We start from the raw sequence: 14,271 nt of genomic DNA, 5'->3' as shown, positions 1-14,271 counted from the left end.
GTGGAGGGCTGGGCCTGGAGCGCGGGGCGGGGCGGGGCGGGAGGGCGCGCGGGGGCGGAGCTTGGGACGTGGGAGCGGGGCCTGGGGTGCGGGGTGGGTGGGCGGGCGGGCGAGTGGGGGCAGGGCTTGGGGCGGGGCTTGGGGCGGGGCCTGGGGCGCGGGGCGGGCAGGCGCGCGGGGGCGGAGCTTGGGGCGCGGGGGCGGGGCCGGCCCAGCGGCACCTGGGAAACGCCCGCGCCGGTTGAGGCAGGCGTGGCCGTTGGGGCGGAGGGCGGTGGCCGGCCGCCGGCAGGACGTGGGGCCGGGCTCGGGGGGCGGCAGGGAGGCGGCGCTGTCGGGCCGCGGGCGGACGTGGTGTGTGAGGAACGGGCGGACGACCGGGCCAGCGCCTCCTGCTCGCCGGCGCCCATTTTGCCCTCCCGCCGAGAAGAGCCGTGCGCGGCCTACACGCTCCGGGGACCTCCCGCCAGCGGCATCGCTGCCCCCGCCGGCCTTCTCGCGCCCAGGGGACGCTCTTTGGAAATTGGGTCCCGAGTTAAGGTTTTCTTTTATTTTGTTTCCAAGTTAGGGGCCTTGAATTTGGGACCACTCTTTCACTGGACCACTTCCGGTAACCGGCCGGTAACTTCGGTTCGGTGACCTCGGCTCGGAATGCGCCTCGGCTCGCCCCGGGCTCACGTCCCGATCTCGGCTTGAGTGGCCCGGGGTGGGTGACCTGAAGTTGTAGCCTCGCTGCTCTTGAGGCGGATTAATTAGCCCAAGAAACACTATATTCATGTGAGTAACCTCTTGGCAGAAACAGTGCTACACTGTATCTGAAAAGTATCACTCCTAAGCTTGGTGGCTGCTACTTTCTCCGAAGGCTTTTAGGTATCTCTGTGTTCGATACAGGGAAAGGGAAAGGGGATTTCAAGTTTCGATTCGAGGTCAGATGTGTCTCAGATCGCCACAGATACGCACGAGTTTCCTCAGCTCGCCTTGTCTCGGTGATATCAGACCCGGTGAAATTATACGTAAAAGTCATTTTCTTTGGAGGTGTGATAAACACGCCATAAGGGAAAGTATGCATCTCCCACCTGCCAAGGCTAGAAATTACACGCGGGTTCTTGAACGAGTCTAAATCAAAGACAATCTATGCTGTGCTGCCGCTACGGCCGGTCAGTGCCTGTTGGTTTGACCGGTTTCGTGTGTAGTGTGGGAGCCAGGCGAACAGGCCAGTACTGGAAAGGGAACACGCCCAGGGTGCTGCTGGAGGACGTGTTGATGCTTTGCTCTTCTCCCAAGTCAGTTCCAACCCCAATCTCCCCACAAACAGGGCCAACGTCCCGTGGACCTATCAGGAACATCTATGCCAGCAACCTCTATTGTTTACCTAAAGTTTAAGAATCATATTGCAGATCCTTCCACTATTCATTTTGCTCATGGTGAAGCAGGGGCGACATTTCAAGTGTGCAATTACATTCGACCTATCCGATTTTGCTTTTAAGCTTCGATTTTACAGCATATATTCTTTTCAATTGCTCTTCGCGGCTAGTGTGCCCTGCGCTGATGGTGCACGAATGGCTGTTATTATTGTTTTCTGATGGGACTTCTTCCGTTTATAACCACTTTTAGGCAGCACTAAAAGAGAAGAAAAACTCCTTTTGCCTATGGTTGGTGTTCCTCAATCTCACATTCAACATTGACATTCTCTTTTATAATGCTCATGGGTGCATTAGACAGCTCTAAAGTTTAATTGGAGTAGAAAAAAAAACCTACCGATATTTATATCAAAGTTTATTATGTGCTAAACTACAAAGCATCTCTGTCTCATATGTGTAAACTGCCCCAGTTGGAACCGGCGTCTGCAACTTCCTAGCTGTGTTACCTCATACAAGTTAGTTAACTTCCCTGTGCCTTACTTCCGTCATCTTTAAGTGAAGGTAATCGTAGTATCTAATGAGTGATTGTGAAGATGGCAAGGGTCAATATATATGACATGTAGAAACTGCTAAGTAAGTGCTGACAATCATGATCAATATGTTCTTTTATCATTTAACTTTTTAGAAAGCTGGAGTGTAGAGAGCTTAACTTATCCGAGGTCACAGAGCTAGTAAGTTGCAAAACCAGCATTCATATACAGACCAGGCTGACTCCAGGGCTGGCATTCTTGATATTAATAACTTCACTCATTGTAATTAGATGAGTTTATTAATTCACTTCAAATAAAATAAGTGTATTCGACTGATTCATGTTTGAAAGCTGTTCAAACACCTGGAAGTTAAACCAAATTGTAAATTTTTAAAAAGACACAATAATTCATTCTATACATGAAAAATAATGGTTTTACTTACATACCTAAGGAAGTCCTTCTTTGTGATCTATCATCTATTTAGTTTACAAACCGCCTTACTAAGAAATATTCTATCTAGGCCAGTGTGGTCCCTGGTCATATTCAGGTTACCATCAAGGTAACCCCCATGGGGGCAATTTTTTTTAGTGTATTCATGGGTATGCTCAGTCATTCAGTCATGTCTGACTCTTTGCGACCCCATGGACAGTAGCCTGGCAGGCTCCTCAGCCCGTGGAGTTTTCAAGGCAAGAATTCCAGAGTGGGTTGCCATTTCCTCCTCCAGGAGATCTTCCCCACCCAGGGATCGAACCCATGTCTCTTGCATCTCCTGCATTGGCAGGTGAATTCTTTACCACAAGTGCCACCAGGGAAGCCCTACATTCATGGGTAATAAAGGAATATAAACACTTTTTTTTGGCCACACCGTGAGGCATACAGGAACCTTTGTTCCCCAACCAGGGATGGAACCCATGAGCCCTGAATTGGGAGCACAGACTCTTAACCACTGGACTGCCAGAGAAGTCCCTGTAAACACTTGTTTGAGTCCACTTGAATTTGCATCTGGTAGTATTCCTTGAGTTGAATGAAACAGGGTTATGTTCCATGTATTGTATTGCACTTTGTACCTAAGTTTATCTTGAGGTTTTCAGAGATTCATCTTAGTTCACAGGGCCCTGAAGTTTATGCACAAGTGTCATACAGAGAAGAATGTTCTCTAGTCAGATAAATTGGGGGGAATGTTAAAGTTCCGTGACTGCATAACTTGCCAGAGCTTTTATTATCCTTAGGTGCTTTATGCTTCCCTAAGATTCCCAAACTTACTTGACCAAGAAAAAATTAGGAGCCAGCATTCCAAGGATCACCTCTAGGGAGACTGTGTTCCATTCATACAACCTGTGATTCTGGGGCTACTAAATTGCTTCAGTCGTGTCCGACTCTGTGCGACCCCATAGACGGCAGCCCACCAGGCTCCCCCATCCCTGGGATTCTCCAGGCAAGAACACTGGAGTGGGTTGCCATTTGTTCTCTAATGCATGAAAGTGAAAATGAAAGGAAAGTCACTCAGTCATGTCTGACTCTGTGCAACCCCATGGACTGCAGCCTACCAGGCTCCTCCGTCAATGGGATTTTCTAGGCAAGAGTACTGGAGTGGAGTGCCATTGGCTTCTCTGGTGATTCTGGGGGCTTTGCTCTTAATCCCTCTCACTGAGACTTTGTGTTTCCCAGCTGAGGTTCTTGTTGATTTGCATTCACAGGGCAGCTTCTCAGTCCCTTGATCCCTACAGTTGCCTTCCACTGGGCCGTCACACGTCTCCGAGTGGGAGTCCAGGGCTGTGTGCTGGGGCTTGTCCCCAGGCTCACCCCGCCGATGCCAAGCATGTTGTCCTATGGGTCACAGCAGTACATGTGGTGCCTTTCCTCTCAGAATATTTTGCAGAGGTTCACAGGCCTCTTGGTAGTGATTCTTCCTAACTTAGCCCATCCAATTGGTTGGCCCTCTATTCTGCTGGAAGTATCTCCTTTCAAAGTCAAGGTAACCAGTAAATGTTTGCTTTTCCTTCAAAACATGTAAATGTCAGTGTGGCAATCTGTTAGTTGTTGCCAGGACCTACCTGTGAAGTTGAGATGGCCCTAAAACTCTCAACACTGGGTTTCTACTTTAAAGGGAGGCAGGGGAACACACCGATTTCTTCTGTATCAAAATTCTGACTTGACTCTCTTTTTGACATTCCTGTTTACTGTTTTTCTTTTCTTGGATCACTCCTTTCCAAAGCTGTGGGGTGGGGGATAGGGAAGAGAGGCAGAATAGTTGTGTCTGCGAAATGAAAAAAAAGGCTTTGAACAAAATAACAAATAGCTATCTAATCAACCCAGAGAATGAACCATGCTCTACCCATGTTTATATGGCCTTTTGTCTGTCTACTCAGCAAACCATGTCCATCCACTCCCAGGAACACTGACTAGTATTTGAGGCTCACAGTGCCCCAGTACTGCCCAGTACTGTGTTATTCCTTCTCTCTAGGTGTTTATAATACTATATCAGGGTGGGGCGGGGACAGGACTTGTGAAATAAGCAGAGCGAAATGCAAAGCGATTTATAATTAGTGGCCAAAATGTGAATTTTAGACATAAATGTTCAGTAGTCATCAGAGGCAAGATGTTTTCATCAAGGAGGCAGACATGTACCCTCTGTGGTCATAGCACTGAGATAGGCAGAGAGGCCTGGGAAGGCATAGTATATAGGTGAGTGGACAGGGAGACTGCAAGGAGATCCAACCAGTCCATCCTAACAGAGATCAGTCCTGGGTGTTCACTGGAAGGACTGATGTTGAAGCTGAAACTCCAATACTTTGGCCACCTGAAGCGAAGAGCTGACTCATTGGAAAAGACCCTGATGCTGGGAAAGATTGAGGGCAGGAGGAGAAGGGGACAACAGAGGATGAGATGGTTGGATGGCATCACCAACTCAATGGACATGAGTTTGGGTAAACTCCGGGAGTTGGTGATGGACAGGCAGGCCTGGTGTGCTGCCGTCCATGGGGTCACAAAGAGTCAGACACGACTGAGCCACTGAACTGAACTGGACAGGGAGAACATGGATACAGCACTAGACACAATGAGTCTGGTATTGGGGTGAAGTTGGTCTCAAATAATAGTGGTAGTGGCGCTGGTTGGCATTGGTGACAGGTGGGATGTACCCACTGAAGAAGAGGAGGAAGTCCAGGATAAGTCGTAAGTTTTGAGTCTGCAGGATCCGGAGAGGCTGTGTTGCCACCGAGAGAAATCGGGATTTGGTTAAGGAGAAGGCATTCTGCCTTTGATGAGTTTGAAATAAGAGAGCCATATAAGACAAAGGGCTTTCCTTGTAGCTCAGTCGGTAAAGCATCTGCCTGCAATGCAGGAGACCTGGGTTCGATCCCTGGGTTGAGAAGATTCTCTGGAAAATCTCATGGACAGAGGAGCCTGATGGGCTGCAATCCGTGGGGTCGCAAAGAGTCAGGCACGACTGAGCAACTAACACTTACTTATAAGACAAAAGATATGATAGGCTCAGAGTCAGGCCCACTCAGGGTACAATGGGCAAAGCAACTGTGATGCTCTTAAATCATTCACGCCACTCAAACCATTTCCTCCCTCTCTCAAACATATTTCCACCTACCTTTCAGTGAATGTAAACCAACAATGTTAAGGAAAAACAACAAATCAGACTCAGCTTGTTCTGGCAAAGGCTGGGTTCAGCTCAGTTAGTTCTCCTCTCAGACTTCACCCTGTGTTCTGGCTTCTTGTTTGCTCTTGACAGTCTCATTTTGAGGGTTTAGCAACCTCCCAAGCCATATTGCAGTCCCTCTCCTACATAATGGTCACCCAGAGGGAATAGAAGGCCTCTGTTTTTTTTTTGTAGTGGATCCCCCAATGGCATATCTGCACCCTGCCCAATGTAGACATCCAGGGAAGCCACCATATGATGCTGTAATCTGGCCCCCAAAGGTTCATTCCTGCAAAGTGCAGGTCGAGTTATTGTGAGACCCTGAAATCCGATCCAGAAGTGGGCAGAGGATCCTTACAGTAGAGCTGAGTTTGTGTTATGGAAGATTTGGCCCCAAAGGTGTGCTTTGCTTACACCTCTCAAAGAGCAGGTGAGCTTTTCTGCTTTTCTAACTTGGGAAAACAGAATGTAAAGCCACCCGTCTGTGGGAAAATGGGCTCCTGTGACACCCCGAAGCATTAAAATGAAACGAGATGGGTAACTCTCGTTTGCTCTCAACTCTTAACCATCATGATCCCAGAGTCTCTTGGAACTGAAACATTCCATGATATGACCTTATGTATTTTCCCTAAAAAGAAAACTGCCTTTTGGAAATGCCTAGCCCCTATAAGTAAGCTTTCTAAGAAAACTGCTTAATAGGTCATTTGCCTTCTAAAACAAAATTCTGATTGCCATTTAGAAAGCCACACACATGATTACATGATTTGACCTGCACAGTCTTACCTTTTAAGATGGAAACTGCTTGGAAAGGGCTTTTACTTGGGAACGGATGGCATGCATGCGTCTGTTCTACTGCTTTCCTGCCCCAATAAATGTGTCCTTCTGTGCACTGCTGTGCATACTCCATGGCTCACTACATTTTGCCCGATGCTGTTTGTGGAATGCAAAGACTGCGAGACCAACCCCCCCACCCCTGGCTTCCTGTAGCACTGTTCCTACATGCCCCCAGAACCCCTTCCCTCCCCGAGTTCTTGAGTGCTTCGCCATCAGCAGCCTCACCCAAGTTTCCGCCCCGAGTTCCAAACCAGCCACGAGCTTCAGATGCCCCGGGTTCAGTGTAGATGGCGCAAGTAGGCGTCAAAGAGGTTGGCTTCTAGTTGGTGGTTGCTAGTACCAGGTCCCCTGGCTCATGGGTGTGTTCAATCCAAGGCCCAAAGTCACACCTGTGTCCTGTGCACGGGTGCTGCAGGCTTAGGTGGAGAAAAGCAGGGCTAGCATTGGACCCCAAAGCCCAGGATGGCAGGACAGGATGTGGGGGCCCCACCCGATCGCCTCTGGGTTCACCAAGAGGGTGTCTACCGCGACGAGTACCAGCGCACATGGGTGGCCGTCCTGGAAGAGGTAATTGTTTCTCCTTTGCGGATTTCTTGATCGATTTTTTGCTTTCAAGTACATCCGTCGCACCATCCTGAAGTCTCTGGTTTTCTGTGTGATCGCTTCTCTCCACCAGGAGACGAGCTTCCTAAGGGCCCGAGTTCAGCAAGTTCAGGTTCCTTTAGGTGACGCAGCCAGGCCAAGCCACCTTCTCACCTCCCAGCTACCTCTCATGTGGCAACTCTACCCCGAGGAGCGCTACATGGACAACAACTCTCGCTTGTGGCAAATCCAGCATCATTTAATGGTAGGCCTGTTGCTTAATCACGTTTTTTTTTTTTTCATTGTCCTGGGCCTCTTATTACAGAGTACTCTATAAACTTTTCTTTTTCTGGCAGGTCAGGGGCGTACAGGAACTGTTGCTTAAGCTTTTGCCTGATGATTAACCGGGTACGTATTTTCTCTCTCTCCCCCGTCCCTACCCTGCTGCTTCTTTTTCGCTCTGATTGTGGTGATGTTAATGATCTTTTCTTTTCCACCCCCCTGCCAGGTGCTGGGATTCTAGGAAGAGATGCTCCACTGTTCTGTTCAGTAAATGACAATCACGACATTCACCACTGCAGTGCACCCACCTGTGGGCCTGGGGTGGGGGGGGGTGTGGGGTGAAAAACTGCTCAAGAACACAGAAGTTTAGAAAGGGCCATGAAGAACACGGAAAGTGGAACTGCAGAGGAAGGGTTATGCAGGTAGAAAGCAAGCCAACACAAGCATGTAGTTAGGATACGTAACTTGCCATTGACTCCTTTGGAAATTGCCATAGACCTGTTAATGGACATCATCTGCTGGACCTGGGATCTGATGAATCCCACAAAAGTCAGCACCTGCTACAGAACAGATGCCCCGATCACCAAGGACTTGGTACTGATTTAGAGAGAAGAGAGCAACTGCTAGCAGCATCAGCATCTCTTTGTCGCTAATTTGCCCTGCAGCAATTCACCTGCCTTTCCTTCTCCCATCCTGTAAATATCCTAGATTTTGCGCCAGTGTTTCCCATCCCAGTACTGACCTAACTCAGATCTACTGAGAACTTAGGGGGCTCTGAGGGGAAAAAAAAGAGAAAAAGGAGATTATTTGCATTCATGAAATAGCTACCAAGGCTCCTGGGCCTTTTTCCTTTCTGAAATGGTGTCTTCACATTATTAGAAATTGCTGATCAGAATCAGGGGCACTTAAGTTTATTCTCTGGTTTCAAATATTTGAAGTTGGTTTCTGTAAGAACTCCATGAAAATTTTTAACTGCTTACCTAGCACCTTTCTCAGGAAGTAATAGCACCGAATATTGCTGATTCACTACCTGATAAAGACATTTCCTGAGTTAAAATACTCATAGCACTTTATGTACATTAAAAGTAAGGTTTTACTTGTTAAAAAATCTCAGGAATAATAGCTATCATGTGTTCAGTCCTTACTGCCTTCTATGCAGTTTATTGCCTTTATGACATTTAATCCTTCCATCAGTGCTTTCAGGTAGGTATGATCCCTATTTTACACATCAATAATAAGGGAAAAGGCTCAAGGAGTTAAATCGTTTATGAAGGTGGTTCTGTAAGTCATAGAGCCGTCAGGTTGCAGCTCTGGCTTCTCTAGCCCAATGTTGGTTTACAGTGGTCAAAATGAGTTGTATTCAGGGGTTTTTTCCCAAGCTATTTATAATCTTCCAAACCAAATGGAATATTATACAAATACAGCATATTCATCCTCTGAACGAGAACGTTTTAGTGTAATTGTTTTCCAGCAATTGTAAAAGCATACTGCTTGTCTCAGAAGAAAATTCCATCTAGAGGGGCTTTAAAGTCTTTATGTATAAAAACAAAATAAAAATCATTTTTCTTATTTTAGTTTTCTGGATATGCCGCAGAAGGATCCGTGCCAGAAACAAGCCTGTGAAATACAGAAATGTTTACAAGGTAGTACGTTAAATGCTTTTTCTATGTTTCCACTTTATCTGTGAACTAACAAGAAACCAAGTGTTCTTTTTATCATCAGACAATACTAACTCCACTCAGAATATAATATTTCTGTAATTTATCCTCAAGATTTTCCTCATTATATCACCAAAGATGGCAGAAAATAAAGCAAAGATGGCAGAAAATAAAGCAATGTGACCTAAGCTTAGGGTTAACAAATCCTGGTTGTACATTTAGAATCACCTGGAGAACTTCAAAAACTTGCCTAGAACAATTAAATCACACTCTCTGCAACTGGGGTCTGGGTAGGACTCAATCGAAATAGTTAACCAGGTGATTTTAATACACAGCCAGAGTTGAGAATCACTAAGATGAGCAAAGTCCTTTTTAAAAAAGACTAGTTTTAAATGTGGAGAAGGCAATGGCAACCCACTCCAGTACTCTTGCCTGGAAAATCCCATGGGTGGAGGAGCCTGGTAGGCTGCAGTCCATGGGGTCGCACAGAGTCGGACACGACTGAGCGACTTCACTTTCGTTTTCACTTTCATGCATTGGAGAAGGAAATGGCAACCCACTCCAGTGTTCTTGCCTGGAGAATCCCAGGGATGGGGGAGCCTGATGGGCTGCCGTCTATGGGGTCACACAGAGTCGGACATGACTGAAGCGACTTTGCAGCAGCAGCAGTTCTAAATGGGTTGGTCATCTTTACCAACTCACTTTGGTGGCCGACAACTCACTTTTTAAGAGCAATCAGGTTAGAAGGTGTGGGGTGAAAATACAATTGGGATTCAGCAACTAACTTTTAAAGGCAAAAGTTGATTTCAGCTAAAGCATGAGGTAAGGTGAGGTGAAGTCGCTCAGTCGTGTCTGACTCTTTGCGACCCTGTGGACTGTAACCTACTAGGCTTCTCCGTCCATGGGATTCTCCAGGCAAGAATACTGGAGTGGATTGCCATTTACTTCTCCAGGGGATCTTCCCGACCCAGGGATCGAACCCCGGTCTCCCGCATTGGAGGCAGACGCTTTAACCTCTGAGCCACCAGCTAAAGCATATTTGATACGATTTGTCCATTTTGTTGGACCAAATGCTAGAGGATTTTAGTTTTTTAAATCAGCCAATGATTACTAGCAGAAAGCTACAAGGCTATCTGAATTTGAAAACTGATTTTTTTGATCATTTTTTCCCATTATTAAAGTAATAGACATGGATGCCCATGAAAACATAAAAATGAAAGAACAGAAAATGTTCAGAATTCACCCAAAGACTCACCACCAAAGAAAACCCTTGTTTGTGTATTTCCATTGACCTTTAACTTTGATTCTTGGACTTTTCCATTTATGATGCAAGCAATATTTTTTAAATCTTTTAATCTGAAATGTTAACGGAAAATAAGAATGCCATATTATTCATCCTTTCCTTTCTCCAAATTGACGTAAAAGGAAGGGGCATTCCCTGGCAGTCCAGTGGTTAGAACTCCATGCTTTCACTACCATGGGCCCAGGTCATCCACCGCCTGCCCGCGAAGAATGCTCTTCACAATTTCTTCTCCCAGATAAATTCTTAGGTGATTCTGATTCTTTCCTGATTTGAATTAGCATCATATGGCTAAAGGAGAACACACATCAAATTAGAGCTGCTTACACCCACTCCAGTACTCTTGCCTGGAAAATCCCATGGATGGAGGAGCCTGGTGGGCTGCAGTCCATGGGGTTTCTAGGAGTCGGACACGACTGAGTGACTTCACTTTCACTTTTCACTTTCATGCATTGGAGAAGGGAATGGCAACCCACTCCAGTGTTCTTGCCTGGAGAATCCCAGGGACGGGGGAGCTTGGTGGGCTGCCATCTATGGGGTCGCACAGAGTCGGACATGACTGAAGCAACTTAGCAGCAGCAGCAACACCCGCTTGCTACAGTGAGAGCTGGAAGGACTGAAATAGAGACCATTAAATAGTGTATGACAATTGCAATTGAAAGGGCTTTAAATAACATTGACTTAATCCTTTCACCCGAGATGGATATAAGCTTTGTAACTTGTCCAGGGTCACAGAACTAAAAGGGGCACAGTGATGATTGGAACTCCTTTGGTCTGGGTCCAAACCTGGACTTAGCCACCCAACCATACTCTTGCTAATCAGAATTGTCTTTCCTATCCCAGACTAACTCCCATGCACCCCATTTTAGTACTAGGGGACTCAAATCAACTACAGCTTACCTAGAACCTTTAGATCAAGTCCTCCTAGACTTAGGGTCTATCTTTGGCAGGGATATGCAAATATTTTATATAAAGGACCTAACAGGAAACATTTTAGGCTTTGGAGGTCAGGAGGTCTTTGGGTGGGTGTATGTGGCTGTGGGTGTGGGTGAGCATAGGTGTGTGTTTACAGCCTTCTATAAAAACCATTCTTAGCTCATGCATGGGAAGTTGCTTCAGTCATGTCTGACTCTGTGCGACCCAATGGACTATAGCCCACCAGGATCCTCTGTCCATGGGGTTCTCCAGGCAAGAATACTGGAGTGGGTTGCCATGCCCTTCCCCAGGGGATCTTCCCAACCCAGGGATCGAACCTGCATCTCTTATGTCTCCCGCATTGGCTGGTGGGTTCTTTACCACTAGTGCCACCTGGGAAGCCCCCAAATAAACTTATTCTTAGCTCAGCTGTTAAAAAGGCTGAGTCTGCAGTTTCTCAACCCCTAATGCAAAGGTTGTTTGGGAACATCCAGCAGCCACCTTAAACTGAGTGCAAACTAATGTGCAAGGGATTAGTGACTCCACCCTAAAAAAAAAGAGGAGGTTAGAAACCGCTGCCCTAGAAAAAGACACATAAGTAATCAGCCTTAAAGAAAAGGAAATTAGATGTGAAAATATCTTCTGAGCTCTTTGTAAAGCATACTTTTCTTCCTTATTAAGCTGTCAATGGGTCTCTAAATCAGAAAGAATTCAGTGGATATGATTACATCCTCTTTCTTCCATGTCTGTAGGTACATTAAGGTGAAAAGGACTGGGAAGTTCAGGTCTCAATGTCCCTGTGCCTGAGTCCTATGAGATCATGACTAGGGTCTGCCTGTCTGTTTTTCAGCCAACAACTACATGGAATCTAAGTGTCAGGCTGTCATCGAAGAGCTGCGTAAGTGTTGTGCTCGATATCCCAAGGGAAGATCTCTCATCTGCTCAGGATTTGAGAAAGAAGAGGAAGAAAAGCAGACACTGAAGTGCACACCACAGTAAAGTTCTACCGAGAACCGAAACACTGCTCTACGTTTCCACCATGCGGGTTTTATTTATCCGCCTGACTCTTTCTTCAGGCCAGGTAGCAGCAAATATCCAATGAAAAAGTCAACTATAAAAGTTAATATGCCATCTATGCAGAACAAATATAAATATATTGAACAAATGTGTAGAATGGGATAAAATTGAGCTGCTAAAATAAATCTTTTCAGTGAACATTTTTGGTTTGATATATGTGATATTTTGCTTTCTTGTTACTAAAGGCAGACTTGACTGCTTGTTTGAAAGGTGATAATGGAGGGTCAAGTGTCAGTAGAAAAGCAGGCAAGCTGGTGAGGAGGTGGACTCTTGTCCTCACTCCAATTCTGAAGATTATGATCAGCCATGACAGTTTTTAAAGGGAAAAGGGGGAAGTATCTCAGGGAATCACTGAAGCAGGAGGTTGGCTTCTGCATCCTTCTCATTTGTGTGCAGACTAGCTGACTCTTCAGATGTTATCTTGCTGGCAGGATTACTTATGGGGGCTACTGGGGGCGGAGGCCTACCTACTTCTGTCTAGGAAAAGAATCAACAAGTTAGGTGAGGCATGGTGTCCATTCAGGAGAACGTAAGTCAGGAGTTTGCTTAAATTGCCTGGTGATCTCATTCCTATGATCAGGTTCTTTTAAAGTTACAAGGGAACCAGAAATGGGCAAATAGGAAAGGGCAAAAGAGCTTCTTTCTTTATAACAAAATATATATTTGGTCTTTATCTCCATTCCTGGCACTGTGCTCCTAAAACTCTTAGAATTTCCTAAGTGATAAGTGCAATCAGGGAAAGCAAAGAGGAACTAAGGAGCCTCTTGATGAGAGTGAAAGAGGAGAATGAAAAGGCTGGCTTAAAACTCAACATTCAAAAAACTAAAATCATGGTATCCAGACCCAACATTTCATGGCAAAGAGATGGGGAAAAAGTGGAAACAGTTACAGATTTTCTTTTCTTGGGCTCCAAAGTCACTGAGGACAGTACTGCGGCCATGAAATTAAAGGACACTTGCTCTTTGCAAGAAAAGCTATGACAAACCTAGACAGTGTATCAAAAAGCAGGGACGTCACTTTGCTGACAAAGCTGCGTATAGTCAAAGCTATGGTTTTTCCAGTAATCATGTACAGATGTGAGAGTTAGACCATAGAGAAGGCTGAGCACTGAAGAATTGATGCTTTCATACTGTGGTGCTGGAGAAGACTCCTGAGAGTCCCTTGGACTGCAAAGAGATCAAATCAGTCCATCCTAAAGGAAATCAACCCTGAATGTGCATTGGAAGGACTGATGCTGAAGCTCCAATACTGTGGCCATCTGATGCAAAAAGCTGACTCATTGGAAAGACTGAGGGCAGGAGGAGATGAGGGCAACAGAGGATGAGATAGTTGGATGCCATCACCGACTCAATGAACATGAGTTTCAGCAAACTCTGGAAGACACACACCAGGGAATCTTGGTGTGCTGCAGTTCATGGGGTCACAGAGAATCAGACAGGACTTAGCGACAGAACAAGTGCAATCAAAGTGTCTTTGGTTATGTTAATGAGGATACTTTGAAATCCCCTAGATAACTTTCAGATAGGGGCTGGTTGCCAGGGGAACCAAACTGCAATGTTAGAGGGTTGGAACTTTCAGTTTCCACCCCCACCCTGACCTCTGAGGAGGGAAGATGGGTGAGAGGCTGAATAAGACTAAGTTCAATCACCAATGACCAATGATTTAATCAATTGTGACATGTCACAATCAATGGTGATCTTTGTGACTTATTAAAAGATCACAGAAAGACTTCCCTGGTGGCGAAGTGGATAAGAATCCACCTGCCAATGCAAGAGACGCAGATTCAAGCCCTGATTCAGGAAGATCCCACTTGCTGAGGAGCAACTAAGTCCATGTACCACAGCTGCTGAAGCTTGAGTGCCCTAGAGTCTGTGTTCCATGAGAGAAGCCAACACAATGAGAAACTCATGCACTGCAGCTAGAGAGTAGCCCCTGCTTGCCGCAGCTAGAGAAAAGCCCACGCAACAGTGAAGACCCAGCACAACTTAAATAAATGAATAAATAATTTACCCAAAAATCACAGAAAAATAAAGTCAATTAATCATCAAAGCAGTAATTAATGACCCCTGGTGGCTCAGAGGAT

The 14,271-nt window shown here is 46.0% G+C and overlaps 2 protein-coding genes across 7 annotated transcripts; both read left to right on the top strand.

Annotated features, from left to right (window-relative positions):
- Positions 1-243: 243 nt before the first annotated feature.
- On the top strand, positions 244-8,813 carry MTCP1 (mature T cell proliferation 1). Of its 3 annotated transcripts, none has more exons than XM_012107035.5 (5): positions 244-777; positions 6,790-6,941; positions 7,051-7,221; positions 7,313-7,364; positions 7,465-8,813. In XM_012107035.5, exons 2-4 carry the CDS (start codon positions 6,837-6,839, stop codon positions 7,358-7,360), a joined length of 324 nt encoding a protein of 107 aa, XP_011962425.1. In that variant the 5' UTR covers positions 244-777; positions 6,790-6,836; the 3' UTR covers positions 7,361-7,364; positions 7,465-8,813. The 3 variants fall into 3 exon arrangements, with proteins under 3 accessions (XP_011962425.1, XP_060264375.1, XP_060264374.1); XM_060408392.1 differs by having other exon boundaries at positions 5,736-6,941; XM_060408391.1 differs by lacking the exon at positions 244-777 and having other exon boundaries at positions 898-6,941.
- Positions 244-12,326, top strand: CMC4 (C-X9-C motif containing 4). 4 transcript variants are annotated; one of them, XM_027962990.2, is made up of 4 exons: positions 7,312-7,364; positions 7,465-7,505; positions 8,814-8,881; positions 11,962-12,326. In XM_027962990.2, the coding sequence occupies exons 2-4, from the start codon at positions 7,486-7,488 to the stop codon at positions 12,108-12,110; spliced, it is 237 nt and encodes a 78-aa protein (XP_027818791.1). In that variant the 5' UTR covers positions 7,312-7,364; positions 7,465-7,485; the 3' UTR covers positions 12,111-12,326. The 4 variants fall into 4 exon arrangements, with proteins under 4 accessions (XP_027818792.1, XP_027818791.1, XP_011962426.1 ...); XM_027962991.3 differs by lacking the exons at positions 7,312-7,364; positions 7,465-7,505 and adding an exon at positions 244-777; XM_012107036.4 differs by lacking the exons at positions 7,312-7,364; positions 7,465-7,505 and adding an exon at positions 7,568-7,832.
- The last annotated feature ends 1,945 nt before the right edge of the window (positions 12,327-14,271 follow it).

The sequence above is a fragment of the Ovis aries genome, chromosome X (genome assembly GCF_016772045.2).
Source record: "Ovis aries strain OAR_USU_Benz2616 breed Rambouillet chromosome X, ARS-UI_Ramb_v3.0, whole genome shotgun sequence".
NCBI classification, from domain to species: domain Eukaryota; kingdom Metazoa; phylum Chordata; class Mammalia; order Artiodactyla; family Bovidae; genus Ovis; species Ovis aries.
This window is presented reverse-complemented; position numbering and strand designations above follow the sequence as displayed.